Raw genomic sequence first — 17,040 nt, forward strand, 5'->3', positions numbered from 1 at the left:
AAAAAGAGAGGCTACTTGTCAAAAGGCAAGGGGGTTTTAGGTGGGTTTTTGGGAAATTATAGTACTGACTAGTAATCCCTGAATCGCAGACTCATTGTGCCTTCAGATTTCTCCGGCGACCCCAAATGGTGGGCTTCCACAATCTCCGACTTGCCCACCGGCTTACCGGCTGCTCTCTTTCCTCTCTTCTTCTCCATGGTTCAGCTTCTGTAAGTTTTCTGCAAGACTATTTTTCATTAATTTTAAGATTTCTGTTAAGGATACCCAAAAAATTGATTAGCTTAGTACTGAAGAATTTTTGCTGCAATTACAGACATGCGAGTTATCGCTGAAAGTGGGTTGTAGGAATTATTGCACGGGGACCTCGAATCGAGTTAGGAATTTGTTTCCTTTGAATTATATCAGTGGTACGTTTTATTAGACTTATATGTATCTGTGTTTCCTTGTTAATTTCAGCAAATCTGTGAATTTTTTTTTGTTGTTGATGGGTAAAGGGTAATCTATTAGAGAGCAGCAGAATTGCTGTCAATTTTTTTTTTGGGTAATGAAGAGTTTAGTAACCAAAAGTGAAGTTTTGTACAAAGCTCAAAAAATGGAGAGAAATTGGGATATGGATAAATTACCAAGGTCCAGAATCAGGTATAGAACCAAAAGGAAAAAACTGTTAAACTGTCCCTCAAAAGTGCAAAACACCGCATCCAAGGTGTGGCCTAGTGGTCGATAAAATGAATTGAGAATCCTGAGTCTCAGGTTCAAAAAAACTAGGTGATTCTTTCCCATTTGCTCTAGCGTTGGTGAACAGAGTTATTTGGTATGTATCTCCTGAAAATTGAAATTAGTCGAGGTGCGCACAAGCTGGCCTAGACACCACGGTTATAAAATATGAAGTGCAAAACACTGAGGATAGAAATCCAAATGCTTCATTATTCCTGCAAGTTTTGGTTGCATACACCCCCTCATCGTAACATTTTGAATGATAAGCCTTAGAAGAACCTCAGGAGACTTTTGTTTTGTGTTTGCCTTGGAACACCCTATTGTTTCTCTCTTACCAAATGAAATACACAGTGCCTGCTACCACCATCCATGCAACCTCACTTACCCAATCCATTGCATTCCTGTGACAGCCTGCCAAGATTAGAGCTTTTCCCAAACTGCAGCAGAAAAGGTGCACATGAAAAACAAATGGTCCACTGAGGCACTGACTCGTCTTCAGTTCCACATAGAGGGCAGTAACTTGATCAGTGATACCCAATTGCTTAAGCAGAAAAGGTGCAACTGCTGGCAAGTATTTACGGATGAAAGCCTCAGTACAAGTTGTGCAATGAACTCAAAATTTGTGGATTTTTCTTCTTGGGATTTGGTTGTATTCCTATGAATTTTATGAATGAAGTACAAAAGGATAGGAGGGAATGGATAAGATTTTTCATTCTTAGATGGATTTTAAAGGGAGAAAGAAATCATAAGGATAGAGAGAAATATGGTGATGTATAAAACCTACTTTTGTCCATCGTACAGAATATGTTAAATCTTGCAAATTGTAAATTTTGACCAACACATACATTGTGCAATCACATCAAAGCAAAATCAAATAACAAGAGACCGTTCCGAATCAAGTAGGGTTGAAGCCCAACAATCAAGATGATTTAGTATGTGGATGTACATCCATACTTAAAAATAGACAAGGTCCACAATAAAGATGAAACCAATGGTCAAGGTCCATAGTTAAGATGAAATGCAAATCCAAAGTTGAGTTAAATAATATCTAGAGGCATACTAATACAAGTTACAAAATTGTAGGAGAGAATCAAATAATGTTGTAGATTCTCTACTTTTTAGTATACTGCTTGTATACAGAGGATTTTTTCATTATTAAAAGAATAAATACCTTAGCCAAAAGAAAAAGGGAAGAAAAAGAAACTGAGAACTATACCATTCTGCCCCTTTCAGATCATATTGGTCAAAAGAAAGAGGACAATTTTCCAAAACAGTGAGAATAATGCAAAGAGTATAAAACATTTTTTTAAAAGAAATTATTCTTTGGATGCATGGAACGACTCTTTTGCACAGGCAATTGCATAACCTGATAGATGAATCTGGTTCACCAAACACACAATTTCTACATAGTTTTTGTTTTCATTTTTTATTTCAAGATTCAATTTCACACAGTTTTTACTTTTATTTCTAGACATCCTGTCTGTACTCTGTTGTGTTGACTTATCAAAGAATTAGTTCTACAATTAATCAGTGTACTGCTATCTTAAAGTTGACGGGAGTTATATTTGGTCTCCGAATGACCTTTTCTTTATTGATGAATTGCAGCCCCATTAGCTTGTATTCCGAGGACATCATACACACACTTGTTGCGATATTCATCTACACAGGGACTGGTCAGTAGCTTTGCTAGATGAATCTAATAATTAGTATTGTTCTAGAATTCGTTGCTTTAATTACTTATGTTCTACGACTCTCTTTAGCACCCTATTTTGTTGGTTGTGTTTCTTTCTCTGCTTTGAAATATAATTTTTTTCACCTCTTTTGATGTGCTGAACTTTGATTTGTGCTTCAGAGGCATGAACAATTTTGTACTACTGCAGGAAATGAGGGAGAGCAAAAGTAAGTTCTCGCATGAATTGTTTACTCCATTCTCTTTTCTCTTCCTCTTCAATGTGTGTACTTATGGTTTCTGTAGGCAGAAGATGATATTATGTTGCAGTTTACAGTTGTCCTTTACAAAAATGACATAATTAAATTGGTGATCTACTTGTTAAAGGGGAATTCTTGAATGGAATTTAGGTTTCAAAGGTCTGCTAGGTTCTTTTTGGAAAATGTTTAGTCTATAGTAGATTAGACTAGCTTTGATCTTTTCAACTACTTTTTCGTTTTTCTTCTGAATTGATCCAGATCTAGTTTGGGCCAGATCTTATTAGAGTACACTCTTATATGATACCTTTTTTACACAAGTTCCGTTGAAAGTAAAACCATATAAATTTGCCAACCTAGCAGTAACTAGTTAGTGGTGCCATGAGCATTTATATGGACTGGAAGAAGAGTTCATAGAATATTTATTAAGTAGGCCCTTCTCTAAATCAACTTCTATAGATTGAGATGCTCTAGGTATGTGTTCGGTAAAAAATTTAAATTCTAACTGGACCAGAATTGATCCTCAAAAAATCAGATTTGTTCTTTCCCACTCTAGGATCATGAAACCAATTCACATTCACTCCTACTTATCTAGATCTATTATTTCCCAAAAACTACCTATAATTTTGGACATATATCTCATTTGCTTTTCTGTGTCCAATGCATGACGTCACTAGGGAAAGTTTTTGTTACAATCCAACATTTCCTCCTTAAACTCGTGTTTTCTGACATCTAATGCACTATATCTCATATAGATTGTGTATCAGAGATTTAATAGCCTTTTTACTGTATGAACTATGATGGTAAATTTTGAACTTTATGCTGTCTCCTTCATTGCATCCATCATCATCTTATCAATGGTTAGCCTCACAATTTAGCTGATGGAATGTCATGAGATCATGCCACACTGATTTAGTTACCACAAACTTACTTTTCTATGGTCTCTTTTTGTGATTCGCAGAATATCTGTAACTTTTGTTGACAAGGATGGAGAAGAGAACCATATCAAGGTCCCTGTTGGAATGTCTATGTTAGAAGCTGCACATGAAAATGACATTGAACTTGAAGGTCAGCTTTGTTGAGGTGTCTTGGTTCATATATCTTGAACGGATCTTATAATCCTCAACTACTTAAGTTTGCTGACATTTTAATAATGATAAGGCGATTTAGTGAATCTTGGTACTAGTTTCAGTCAGTTGAGAGGCATTTATTGGATGTGTTAGAATTTTCCTCTAACATCATCTTGCAATCCTACCTATCGAAAAAGTTCTAAGAGAACAACGGAAAAGAAAGTAGTATTCCCTTACAGATTCGAGCATAATGTGTTGGAATTCCCAAAATTGTTTCAAAGTTAGTGGTATGGTTGGGCTCGAGGAGTTCCAGAAGGAGCATTGTGAGCTCACCATCTTCATACGAGAGATACTACTGAAGCGGTGATGGTGATGGTAAGAGAGGAAGTTTGTAACACATCTTTAAGGTTTCCTGGAGAGACGGTGGTTGAAGATATGCACATGGGACGATTTTATTAAGACCTTCTTAAATGAAAGTTTTTATGTTCACGATACTTCTTCCAGTTTCGACTTCAGTATTAGATACTCCATTGCCACAGATGCATACATCTAGGCAAAATTACATGATTGACACATGCATACCTACTTATTGTGGTTTAGGACACTGTCAGATAAATAAAAACATTGTTAGAACACTTCTAGATATTTTTGTGGTGTTAACATTTCTAAGCACGACAACAAATGTTTTTCTGTTAACTTAACTAAAATTGTATGGCCTTTGATGCAGGAGCATGTGAAGCTTCACTTGCCTGTTCCACATGTCATCTGATTGTTATGGTAAGTATTGTGGTCGGGATAATGTCATTGGCTTCTTTTTTCCGCCTGGCTGGGAGCTACCGAGTTACTTAATACCATCTTGGTTGTTCTGATCTAATAAATATGCTGTATTTCTTATCTATTTTTGTGGTGTTTCACAGGATATGGAGTATTACAACAAGCTAGAAGATCCAACAGATGAAGAAAATGATATGTTGGATCTTGCTTTTGCTCTCACCGACACGTATGTCTCTTCCTTTGTACTATTTAGCGGTTCCCATGATCTGTGAATCTTCTCATTCTTTTACATTCATCGTCTTCAGGTCACGTCTAGGTTGTCAGGTAATTGCAAAACCTGAACTTGATGGCATTCGATTAGCTCTCCCTGTTGCCACAAGAAACTTTGCTGTTGATGGCTATAAACCGAAACCACATTAGAACTTTTTCATAGATAGAGCATTTTATGGTTCATGTCTAACAAACACATGAGTCAACCAATTTTGTGGGATGATTATACTTATAGGGGCCATTTTGATTACTTATTTACTTGTATCACTGGAAATATTCCAGGCGATTTTATTGGATTCGTCGTGGTGTCTGCTTGTCCATCCTCACAATAATACCCACACTAATTCTGCAGAAATCTCTGTATTCTTTTACATCAAATTCAATGTAATATTATTATACTAGTGTTTGCACTCATAAATGGCACAAATATAGTTAACCATCTTCGATGGACGACTATTTATGTCAATTTCTCTTTATCAATCATATCGATGTCCAAACGCCTACTATACTTCTTTTCAACATTCTAGTACAACATTTTTATTTATTTTTTCAACATAAGCTAAACAAATTGATGACAATCATACATGTCATTGACTTTGATAACACATCCTCAACTTCTCTTCTCTCCAACCCCTATTGATCTTCTCAATGAAATCTTCAATTCTTTTTCTTAATTCATCCTCTTCTTTCTCATCACTTTTCTCAAAAATATTGACACTTGCTTTCTTTTTCATTTTTGCCAAATGCATTGTTATCTCAATTGTACCATTAGCATTCGCCTCTTCTACATTTTCACACTTGTAACTCGTGTCCTGCTGATGAGATTGTTTACAATTAGCAGACTCGTAATACTGAACACAAGCAGTATTGTCATATGCTCCACTTTTGTTGTATTGGTTTACATCTTGAAGTACTTCTATGGTCGATGTGTCCTTTAATATCGAATACGTTTGCATTTCTTGTGATGTAACAGATGTGTCCATTTCTCTAACTTCAAAATCAAGATGTTTTGGTTTTGAAGTGCATAGTGATTCTCTTTTCTTGGATATTTGAGAATTCATAGTATTGTTGTTCTCTTTTGAACTTGTTTTTGAACTTTCAAGTAGGAGGATAGCTATGATCAAATTGCAAAAACAAAAGAGTATGTGAGAATTGGAGGAAGCTATAAGGATAAACTCAAATGTGGAACTCAACATGGTTTTTCACTACTTTAAAAAAAACTTAGATTTAGCGATGGACAAAATTTAGTTGATAAACGATTAAAATAATCTATTTCTAGAATAATTTAGTGATGAATTAGCAACGAAGTTTTAATGTATAAATAATTTTGAAAGATTTACCATGTTGAGAAATTGGGATGAAGTGAGGCTATTTAAAGGTTTTTTTAAAAAAAATAAAAATAAAAATGTGTCTAAGAAGTTTTTAGACATAAGGTGTGGAGGGAAAGCTAAAAGTGAGTTGACTTGATAGTTGAGTATATTGATCAGAGTGAACATGTGAAGCTTCCTTAAAAATAGTAAAGTATAGTACCTTTTTAATTTATGTCAGCATTATACTTTTTCCGTTCTAATTTACGTGACACACTTAAATTTTTAAATTCAATTTTTTTTTTAACTTTGACATAAATCCAAGGTATAATATATACACATGTCATTTAACTTAACTTCAGTTGATATTTATATCCTCCAACTTTGAGTATGCACGATTAGATACCTAAAATTATATAAAACTAAATAAATAGACATATTCGTCCTACGTCTTATATGAAATTTCGTTTCATATGTAATTTCCTACATGTATTATGCTACATAGGACATGTGTATCTATTTGTTTAATTTTATACAAGTTTAAGTGTCTACTTGTGTACATTCAAAGTTTAAGGACATAAATGCTAACTGAAGCCAAATTAAATGACATATTTATGTATTATGTCTAAATTCAAACATAGAAACTTTAAAATTTTGAAATCAAGTTTGTATTTGAAAATACACAAAAAAATATTATAAATTACACTAATTAACAACAAAAAGATTAAAAGACAAAAAAATTGCACTAAAAAAAAAACTTTATTGACTCTCGAAATTTCAACGGTGTCACGGCGGCCAAGTCCAAAAGATTAAGGGTTCGTTTGGACATAAGTTTTTTTTCCTTAAAATAATTTGAGTGTCCACATGAGTTCATTGATTTTTATTTTTTTTAATAAAAAGTATTATTTGGTTAGTTTTCTAACGACTTTTTCAATTATATACTCGTTTTTTGGTTATACAATAAGTCAATAATAAAGAGACTAACTGTTGGTTGAATCATTAATCATTGATAACACGGTATTGATAAATTTTATTTAAACAAACTCAAATTATGACATAGTTTAATTGAACATCTGAATACACGATAATATATTTTTATGAGACACTTTTAATTTATATTTTAAAAAAGTTTTTACGCATATTCTCAAGCACTCATTATGTAAATAAGTTAATCATATAAAATATGCTTTATATTTTAATTTTAAATATTAACATCAATTTGGACATGTATGTAATTTTATAGCTTATTGAAATTAACATATATAATTAAAAAATATGATATATTTATTTGATTAGCCAATAAAAAATTCAAATAAACGCGTCAGAAGAGTTATAATGTAAACACACATTTATAACTTTAAAATGTCCCACATGGAATTTTTTTTTTATAGTTGGGGATTCAGTGGTAATGTAGAGTGTAGACACACATAAATTATTATTAAAAAAATATCCCACATTTTTATAGTCCTTCCTAGTGAAGCTTCACAAAAGTAACACAGTAAATATAATATCTAAATTAATGGTCTAAAAGCTTCTTTGGCACAATTTAAGAATAATAACAAACCTATAAATAGCCTCACTTCATCACAATTCTAATTAAATTGAACACCTACATATCTTCTCAAATATTCTCTCAATATATCTTCTTGCAACTCGTTTGTTTTCAAGATTCCTGGTATTCGAAATTTACTGAGTAAAACACTCTTTGCTGAAAAGTTATCCATTTCACACAGATCGAATTCGAGATATCGTTTTCAACTATGTTGAGTTCCACATTTGAGATGATCTTTATGGCTTCTTCCAATTCTCACATTATATTTTGTTTTTGCAATTTTATCATAGCTTTTCTCCTAGTAAGTGGCTTCCAATCTAGTTCACAAGATAACACTACCAATATTCTTGATCATGACATGTCCAAGAGAAAACAAGCACAAGGGAGTCCCAAAGCTACACAATTTCATAAAGGTATGAATGATCTTGATTATCAAGTTAGAAAAATGGACACATGTGTCACATCACAAGAAATGCAAATATTTTCGATATCTAGTGACACATCGACCATAGAAGTACTTTGGGATATAAATCAAGACAACAAAAGTGGAGCATACGATGTTGATGCTCTTTCTCAATATCATGTGCCTGCTAATTTTAACCCATCTCTTCATCGAGAGACGAGTTTCAAGTGTGAAAATGTTGAAGAGGTGAATGCTAATGATACCATTGATAGAAAAATAGACACACGTGTCACATCAGAAGAAATGCATACATTTTCGGTATCAAGTGACGTATCAACCATGGAAGTACTCAAGGAGGTAAATCAAGACAACAAAAATGAAGCACACGACGATGTTGCTCATTTTCAACATCACAAGTCTGATAATGATAAACAATCTATTCATCAAGACACGAGTTTCAAATACGAAAATGTAGAAGAGGTAAGTGCTCATATTACAATTGACAAAAAAATGTATTTAGCAAAAACAAGAAAAGAGACAAATGACAACAATTTTGAGAAAAGTGATGAGAAAGAAGAGGATGAATTAAGGAAAAGAATTGAAGATTTTATTGAGAAGATCAATGAGGGTTGGAGGGCAGAAAAATTGGGAATATGTTATCAAAGTCAATTAGTCTATAATTCAGTTACTTGTACTAGAATTTAGAAGGAAAAAATAAATAGATGATATATAACTGTGATTGCCAATTTTGTAAGGACCTCTTTATTACCTGTTCTCCCCAATTTTCGTGGCACAATTCGAATTTTGTTAAATAGATGATTTTTTTTAATCGTGATTTCTTTTTATATGTTTTTTATATATTTTGAATCGTCAATTATTATGACTTTTTTTAATAGATTTTATTTATTTTCTAAATATATAAATTTTATTTTGACAAATTTTCATTTCCAAAGTCAAACTCAAATTTTTTAAAAATTGACTCTCAAAATACGATCGATATCAAACTTAAAATATTTTCATTTTATTGAAGAATTGAACTTTTGTGGAAGGTAGAACTCTAACTAACATAATTATGATATACCACACAACATGAATTCATCTCAATGCTCATTTTTTTTTTTTTTTTTTTTGTTGAATAAGTAAGGTAATTAAGATTAAGTCAATCGTGTCACACCGTTGATAACGGGTGGATTGATAGGAACAGATCAGGTAGAATTGACAGATTTTTAGATTAATAATTTTTTGAAGATGAATATCTTAAATAAATCTCACGTTAGATAGAATAGGAGTAAGAAGTGAAAGAATTTGATAACACTACCACGTGTTGGTTTTGAAGATGAGTATACTAGATTTTGGTTATAAAAAAGTCAACTATATACTCATCCTAACATGGAAGAAGTGTTGAACACTCCAATTGGAAGCTCTTATGGCATAATAATTTATAATCTTGTTATGTAAAAAAAGTTTAATGATAATTTTAATTGAGTGATTTTATTGATATTAAAATAAAATTTAATAATTTTATTAAATAAATTTTTAAAGTTGAATAACCTTTTAAGATATTAACTATTGATAACCTCTTAAATTTATCAAGTAATTTTATTTAAATACTCGAGCTATCATATATTTCAATTGAATACATGAACATATAATAAAATAGTTGTATTAAACACTTTCGATTCATAATTTGATTTTTTTTTTTTTTTGCACATATTCACAAAGTGCTCATCAATTCAAACATGCATACGATTTTCACATATTTAACCGATTAAATTATCTATGAAACGAACATCCTCTATTAGTAAAAAAAAATCAAATAAACGCGTTAGATGAGTTATAATGTAAACACACATTAATAATTTAAAAATGTCCCACATGTATACCTTTTTTTAATTGGGGATGGAGGGGTAATGAATAGAGTGTAGACACACATAAATTATTGTTAAAAAAATATCACACATTTTTATAGTCCTTCCTAGGGAAGCTTCTCAAAAGTAACACAATAAATATCATATCTAAAAAGCTTCTTTGACACAATTTGAGAATCAAAACAAACCTTTAAATAGCCTCACTACATCACATTCTCCTTAAATTGAACACCTAAATATCTTCTCAAATTCTATCAACATCTTCTTGCAACTTATTTGTTTACAAGATTCTTTTTTTAGTTTAGTCTTCTGGTTTTCGAGATTTAGTAGACTGACTTATCCAAATTTGTATCAGGATTGTCCACCAATTGAGGGATAAAAAACTCCCTGCTGAAAAATTGTCCATTTGCAAGGCTGGAACGCAAGATATCATTTTTCAACCATGATGAGTTCTACATTTGAGATGATCTTTATGGCTTCTTCCAATTCTCACATTATATTTTGTTTTTGCAATTTTATAGTAGCTATTCTCCTAGTAAGTGGCTTCCAATCTAGTTCACAAGATGACACTACCAATATTCTTGATCATGACATGTCTAAGAGAAAACAAGCACAAGGCAATTCCAAGGCTACACAATTTCACAAAGGTATGAATGACACATCAACCATAGAAGTACTCGGGGATATAAATCAAGCCAACAAAAGTGAAGCATACTACAATGTTTCTTGTGTTCAATATCACGAGTCTATTTATTTTAAACAGTCTCATCATCAAGAGACGAATTTCAAGTTTGAGAATGTAGATGGCGCAAATGCTAATGGTAGAAAAATGGACACACATGTGACATCAGAAGAGATGCATACATTTTCGGTATCGAGTGACATATCGATCATAGAAGTACTCAAGGAGGTAAATCAAGACAATAAAAATGAAGTATACGACGATGCTGCTCATTTTCAACATCACGAGTCTGGTAATGGTAAACAACGTCTTCATAATTTCAAATATGAAAATGTAGAAGGAGCAAATGCTAATATTACAATCGACAAAAAAATGTATTTAGCAAAAACAAGAAAAGAAACAAATGACAACAATTTTGAGAAAAGTGATGAGAAAGAAGAGGATGAATTAAGGAAAAGAATTGAAGATTTTATTGAGAAAATCAATAAGGGTTGGAGGGCAGAAAAATTAGGAATATTTTATCAAAGTCAATGAACTGTATAATTGCTAGTTTGTACTAGAAATTAGAAGATAAAAATAGTTGTTATACAATTTTGTAAGGAACACTTTATTACTTTTCCGTCTTAATTTATGTGGCATGGTTCGAATTTGAAAAAACAAATGAATTTTTTTAATTCTGAATTTTTCATGTCGTTTATATATTTTGTATTATCAATGATTGTGACTTTAAATGTAAATTTTATTTTAAAAATTAAAAAAAATCTCTTTTTCTGTTTCTATTATAATGATGTATATTAATTATCAATTTACCTTTAACTTTATTTGTTTGGCCATGCCATGTACCATTAAAGAATTGAACTTTTGTGGAAGGTAGAACTCTTAACCACTTAATCAATTCATATTTTGAATTGTTTCTTTATTGAATAAGTTTGATAGCCATAGAAGTCTGTCACATGACATCGATAAGGTGCACACGACGAAAATTAAGTGAAGATTTTTATAAGATATATCTCAAATTCATGACATAGTAATATGATATTCGAGCTATTTAAACTCTATTTAGTGTAGTTTAAAAGACAAATTCATGCTAAACTCAAAACGAATCATACATATTATAAATTTGAATCGTGATAGATCACATGTCCCTAACTTAAAATCATAATTAAGAGCCTCATTACTTTTATCGGAAAAGAAATTTTTTATAGTAGTTGTTTATATGCAGAGAAAATAATCAAAATAGTCTCTTATGTTTGAGGATATGATAGATTAAAAAAGTATCTTAAATATGCATTGAGCATTTTTTGTTCTTTAATTTTATCAAAATTAATCATTTTAGTCTCCATCAAATATTTATTGAACTTTATCGATTAGATTTAACAGAACTTTATCATCATAAACACCTATAAAGTCCAACCGAAATCTAAAATATACAATACAAAAAATTGCACTAGACACTAAAAAATATTTAAAATAACAAAATATACACCTCAAAAGTTACACCAGACTTTAAAATAATAAATAAAACAATTGAAATTACAAAAACCCGCACACTCTACACTAGCTTCGCCCCTACCTCCAATCTTATAGTGTTTATCTAAATTATACAAATATTTTAGAATAATATTTTTTTAATCCCAATAAATAAATAAATCTACTTACTTTTCTAAAAATATTTTCCATCCTATCAAACACACCCTAATAATTTAAGAATGCCCCACATGGACAATCTCCTGTTTGTGCTCCTCTTTATTTTGAAGATAGTGTAGACACACATAAATTATTCAAAAATGTCCCACATTTAATACTTCCTAGGGAAGCTTTACATAAATAACACTAAAATATCATTAGCTTTCCTTCTAAATATTGGTCCAAAAGCTTCTTTGGCACATTTTGAGAATCAAAACAAACCTTTAAATAGCCTCACTTCATTACATGCTACTTAAAATTAACACCTAAATAAATATCTTCTCAATCCTATCAATATCTTCTTGCAACTTACTTGTTTTCAAGATTCTTTTTTTGTTTAATTTTCTGGTATTCGAGATTTACTAGGTTGACTAAGCCAAATTCGCATTAGAGTTGCCAGTTGAGGGGTAAAACACCCCTTGCTGAAAAGTTCTCTATTTTCAAGACTAGAATTTCATATATCATTTTCAACTATGTTGAGTTCCACATTTGAGATGATCTTTATTGCTTCTTCTAATTCTCACATTATATTTTGTTTGTGCAATTTAATCATAGCCATTATCCTACTTAGTGGCTTCCAATCTAGTTCACAAGATAACACCAACAGTATTCTTGATCATGACATGTCCAAGAGAAGAAACACAAGGCAATCCCAAGGCTAAACACTTTCACAAAGGTATGAGTCATCTTGATTATCAAGTTAGAAAAATGGACACGTGTCACATTACAAGAAATGCAAACATTTTCGATATCGAGTGATACATCAATCATAGAAATACTTCGAGATATAAATCAAGACAAAAAAATGGAGTGTACGACATTGATGCTTGTTGTCAATCACGAGACTATTTTTAACCCGTCTCATCATCGAGAGACGAGTTTCAAGAGTGAAAATATAGAAGTTGATAGAAAAACGGATGCACGTGTCACATCAAAAGAAATGCATACAATTTATGTACCGAGTGAGATATCGACCATAAAAGTACTCAATGAGATAAATCAAGACAACAAAAGTGAAGCATATGACGATGCTACTCGATTTTCATCAACACAATCTCTTCATCAAGACACGAATTTCAAGTGTGAAAATGTAGAAGGAGTGAGTGCTAATGGTACAAATGACACAAAAATATATTTAGCAAAAACAAGAAAGGAAAATTTTGAAGAAAATAATGAGAAAAAAGAGGATGAATTGAGGAAAAGGATTGAAGATTTTATTGAGAAGATCAATAGGGGTTGAAGGGCAGAAAAATTAGGAATATTTTATCAAAGTCAATGAATTATATGATTGTTAAGTTGTTGACCTTAACTATAGTATATGAAACAAGAAACTTTGTACTATAGTTTAGAAGGAAAAAAATAGTTGTTATATATAACTCTGATTGTTAAGTTGTTGACCTTAACTATAGTATATGAAACAAGAAACTTTGTACTGTGTTTAGAAGGAAAAAAATAGTTGTTATATATAACTCTGATAGTTAAGTTGTTGACCTTAACTATAGTATATGAAACAAGAAACTTTGTACTATAGTTTAGAAGGAAAAAAATAGTTGTTATATATAACTCTGATTGACAATTTTGTAAGCAACCCTTTTATCATTCCCTTCGTCCCAATTTATATGGTAGTATTCAGATTTCGAAAACTAAATGATATGATAGTATTCAGATTTCAAAAAATAGATGAGTATTTGCTTAATTATGATTTTTAATATTAGTTAAATATTTTGAATTGTCAATTATTATGACTTTGAGTGTTTTTTACGTAGATTCTAAATATATATAAAAAATTAAAAAACTGAAAAATTTCATATATTTAAACTCATGATTCTCGAAATCTGTTATATAAATTGAGACAATGGAGTACTTCTTTTCTTTGTTGTTTCTTATTGAATCTTAAGTCCTAAATTGTAGTTGGCATTATAATGGAAAATCCAGAAGTTGATAAATAAAAAACAAAAGAAGCAATAATTGTTAGAGAATTCAAGAAATAATTATAGCAATATGGGTATAATTAATTATCAATTTATCATTAAAGAATTGAAACTTTTATGGAAGGTAGAACTAACATTAATCATGATTTATACGAATACAACGTGAATACATGTCAATGCTCATTTTAAATTGTTTTCTTTATTAAATAAGTTAGGTAAGATAATCAATGGGATAAATTTTTGAAGACAAAGGACGAGTAAAGAGTTTTATAAAACATAACTTAAATTTATATATATATATATATATATATATATATATATATATATATATATATATATATAAATAAATAAATAAAATCTTATATACACATTAGAATTTGTTGTCGAGGAGGTTCAGATGAACCTCCTAACATCCCCTAGATCAGGGGCGGAGGCAGTATATACTTAGAGGGTTCATTCGAATCTTCTTCGGCGAAAAATATTACGATTTATATATGGTTAAAATTATTTTTTAGATATGTATAATAGATGTCGAACCCCCTTTCACTAGTTCGTGTGTTTACTTCTCAGATTTTAAACTCCCTTATTAAAAATTCTGGCTCCGCTACTGCCCTAATCATCACTTGTCCGTAAAGTTTCACAAACAGAGTTCGATAAATATTTAACGAAAATTAAAAATATTAACTTTTGACAATATTAAAATATATAAAAAAGTCATAAACTTAGCTTTCACACCACACCTCACCATCAAAATTCTCAAAATGTGTTAAAAAAATGCTTAGTTGGCACATGACTATTTTAAAAGTCAAAGATAAATTTGTCTTTAAAAAGGGGCTTAAAATCCTAATCCATCACAATTATGATTTATTAGTTGTCCTATATATTTTTGTGTTTCTACAACCATGTTGAGTTCAACATTTGAGTTATTCAATCAAGCAAATTCCATTAATTCTTTTGTTGCTTTCATTTTTTGTAATTTGATCATTGTCATCCTACTAGTTAATAATAATAGTAGCTCAAAAATTAGTGACAACAAAATTGTTCCACTTTCCAAGAGTACTTTTGTGAAAAGTAATTGTTCTATTTTGGACAAGAACAATGGTTTAACACATACAATTGAATCAACCACAAGTATAAAATTGGTTGCAAGGGATATTGACGACGACGATGAGAGGAGGGATGATGAGGAAGAAGAAGAAGATGATGAGCTAACAAGAAAAGTTGAAGAATTTATTCAGAAGGTAAATAGATGTTGGAAAGAAGAGAAATTGAATGCATAATTTTGGTCAGGGAGAGGAATGTAGAATGGAGATTTTCCGAGTTTGATTTCTCAGATGATCACATGACGTTCTGAGATAATAAATATTTCTAGTTGAGTGACGATATAAGAAATCAACCCAAGTTTTTTATTGTGGATATATGTAATTGTCCAATGGATTGATATTTTTTCTTGATGAAAGAATCTCCAAGTACTTTTGCGTTTTGTTGATTATCATTATCAATGTTATTCAAACTCTTCAGAAATATCGATAGGTTTGTATCGAATTGTGCAAAATAGTATATTTTTGAAGAATCCGACACATGTACAACAACATTTTAAAAGAATTCGAACAATGTAGATCATTATATATAGCCGAAGAAATGTACATGGAAGAGCAAAGACATCTCTATCTATGTATTGTATCTTCGTGTTAATCAATGTATACTGTCAATATATACAAAATAAACTTAGATAAATAATTCAATCGCTCTACAAAATATTGCCACAATTCAAGCCCTATTAACATCTATGGTTCGCTTTGGTCTAACATACTTTACGAATTCATCCCTTAGACTCTGTCATCATCAAGTTCAAAAGCGTACATGCCATGTGGACTTACTTAATATTACAAACACTTTACATTTCTCTTCAATTTCTGCTATAAGCTTCATAGCTCATATGTACCTTTTCTTCAGAAATTTGTCAATTTAGAAGTCTGTCGATCTTTTTTTTAACCTGCCCTCCGTCATGAGCGTCACATATGATACTCTTTTTGTAAATTAACATTAAGGAGAGCCAATAATAGTGAAACAATAAAAGTATATTTGAGTTGGAAGGAAACAACTCTTTCCATCTGTCAACCAAGTTGTTGGAGTCGGTAGTTACCAATAAAACCAAAAACAATGACTAAGAATTCATAGAATCAATTATAGACAAATAGCTCAATAATGAAATATAGAAGAAGTAGAATCAATGAGAAGTTGACTTAATCTTTTAAAGATAATTAAAGTTGTCAAATAATTATATTTTGTTTTGACCTTTAATTAGAGATTTCAAATTTGTGCCTTACATATAGAGAAACTCTTGTTATTAGTTGCGGACTCAATAGGAATATCGAAATCAAATTGAAAATTCCTCAAATAAGTCTTCAATTCAATAATTCATAAAATTGCAATTATTTTTAATGAAGTGGAAAGGATAAGCTACTCGTTATAGTATTAAGAGCAACAAAGTCGCCTCAATCCTTATTAACAATACAAAGTTATTTATTCTAAGAAGCAAACTATTAGATGAATTCAAGTTTTAATTATTATGACCTGCTTTAAAGACTCAAAAGTCGAAACCAAAATTCAAAAATGCAATCCAATTCGAACTTATTTAGATTGAATTTGGATTGTAATTTCTTCAAACGATAATTCCAACAAAAATTTTCATATCCAATCTGAACGGCCTGAACGCTCGCCCGCCCCTACTAACAACAACTAATAGTGTCAAAGAAGAAAGTGTAATTTCTTTTTATGATCTCTGATTCCATATATTTACAAGTAAAATAAACCTAGTTTGTTAGATTACACATACATTCCAAGGATATATGGA

At 30.9% G+C, this 17,040-nt stretch overlaps 3 protein-coding genes across 3 annotated transcripts in view; 2 read left to right on the forward strand and 1 right to left on the reverse strand.

Annotated features, from left to right (window-relative positions):
* Window positions 1-17,040, reverse strand: part of LOC125812549 (calcium-dependent protein kinase 8-like) — a 198,285-nt gene that overhangs the window by 175,559 nt on the left and 5,686 nt on the right. The window lies entirely within an intron of this gene.
* On the forward strand, window positions 52-5,151 carry LOC125812553 (adrenodoxin-like protein 2, mitochondrial). The gene is made up of 8 exons (XM_049492036.1): window positions 52-209; window positions 314-407; window positions 2,320-2,387; window positions 2,567-2,613; window positions 3,602-3,708; window positions 4,438-4,487; window positions 4,628-4,710; window positions 4,790-5,151. Exons 1-8 carry the CDS (start codon window positions 126-128, stop codon window positions 4,902-4,904), a joined length of 648 nt encoding a protein of 215 aa, XP_049347993.1. The 5' UTR covers window positions 52-125; the 3' UTR covers window positions 4,905-5,151.
* On the forward strand, window positions 13,058-15,463 carry LOC125812517 (transcription initiation factor IIA large subunit-like). Its single transcript, XM_049491992.1, has 2 exons — window positions 13,058-13,364; window positions 15,183-15,463. Exons 1-2 carry the CDS (start codon window positions 13,058-13,060, stop codon window positions 15,461-15,463), a joined length of 588 nt encoding a protein of 195 aa, XP_049347949.1.

This window comes from Solanum verrucosum, unplaced genomic scaffold (assembly GCF_900185275.1).
Source record: "Solanum verrucosum unplaced genomic scaffold, falcon-dt-bn FXZP01000120.1, whole genome shotgun sequence".
Lineage (NCBI taxonomy): Eukaryota > Viridiplantae > Streptophyta > Magnoliopsida > Solanales > Solanaceae > Solanum > Solanum verrucosum.